At 41.8% G+C, this 1,015-nt stretch overlaps 1 protein-coding gene across 1 annotated transcript in view; it reads right to left on the minus strand.

The window, feature by feature from the left end:
- The window catches only part of Exd1 (exonuclease 3'-5' domain containing 1), a 31,277-nt gene that overhangs the window by 6,003 nt on the left and 24,259 nt on the right, over positions 1 to 1,015 (minus strand). Inside the window, exon 10 of the mRNA XM_005364273.3 lies at positions 550 to 693. Coding sequence (XP_005364330.1) covers positions 550 to 693 — 144 coding nt within the window. The remainder of the gene's footprint in view (positions 1 to 549; positions 694 to 1,015) is intronic.

A 1,015-nucleotide genomic window follows, 5' to 3' on the forward strand; every position in this document is an offset into this window, starting at 1 on the left:
CTTCCAATGGTCCTGAGTTCAATTCCCAGCAACCACATGGTGGCTCACAACCATCTGTAATGGGGCCTGGTGCCCTCTTCTTGTCTGCTAGCATACACACAAACAGAATATTGTATTCATAATAAATAAATATTTTTAAAAAAAGTAAGCCACCCTATTAAATGGTTTCCTTTATAGAAGTCGCTGTGGTCATGTGGCCATGGTGTCTCATCACAACAATAGAACCCTAAGACATGCACTAAGGAGAATTTACATAGCTTTGGGGAAAGCAACTAATTTTGGTTCCAATGAATTCGAATTTCCATGAAAACCTTCCCCCATGCCAACTTGAAAATATATTTCAGATACTTTTAATCTATAATCAAGAAATCTGAATTCTGTTTTTATCACTTTTATCACTTGAAACCACAAACTGTTCCTCAGCGGCACAGCTTAGATGCTGGCAATGCCCATTCTTACATGGCATCTCTCACTTTTCTTATCAAACAGGCTAACAGTCCTGTGCAGACCACACCTGCAAGCTTAAATGAAACATCTTTTAATACTTACCTGAATACATCTTTGTCTCTCTTCTAAAAAGGAGAGGTATTTGGGGGCAACTTTAAGGTGTCTGATTAAATTCTCCTGCAAAGTGCTGATACAGTTTGGAAGGAAACCACCAGTTTCCATGGAAAACTGAAGGACATCTGCTACCTGAGGCATGAAACAGAAAAAAATCAATCCCACACCTACAACAAACCAAGATTAATCAACACACAGAAACTATCTCTTGTCAGAAATACTCTGCAAGACTTCCCTCTAAGCGCTGGGACATAGCTCTGCTGGTGCCACGCTTGCCTAGCATGCCCCAGGCCCTGGTCTCCACCCCAGCAACAACTAGACTTTCTGGTACAAGCCTGTAATCCCAGATCTTGGGAGGCAGAGGCAAGAGGATCATCATCTAAGACATGGGAAATTGGAAGCCAGCCTGAAGTACATGAGATGAGAAACAGTCAGAAACAGACAGACAGAGGCA

This window comes from Microtus ochrogaster, assembly GCF_000317375.1.
Source record: "Microtus ochrogaster isolate Prairie Vole_2 chromosome 14 unlocalized genomic scaffold, MicOch1.0 chr14_random_1, whole genome shotgun sequence".
NCBI classification, from domain to species: Eukaryota; Metazoa; Chordata; class Mammalia; order Rodentia; family Cricetidae; genus Microtus; species Microtus ochrogaster.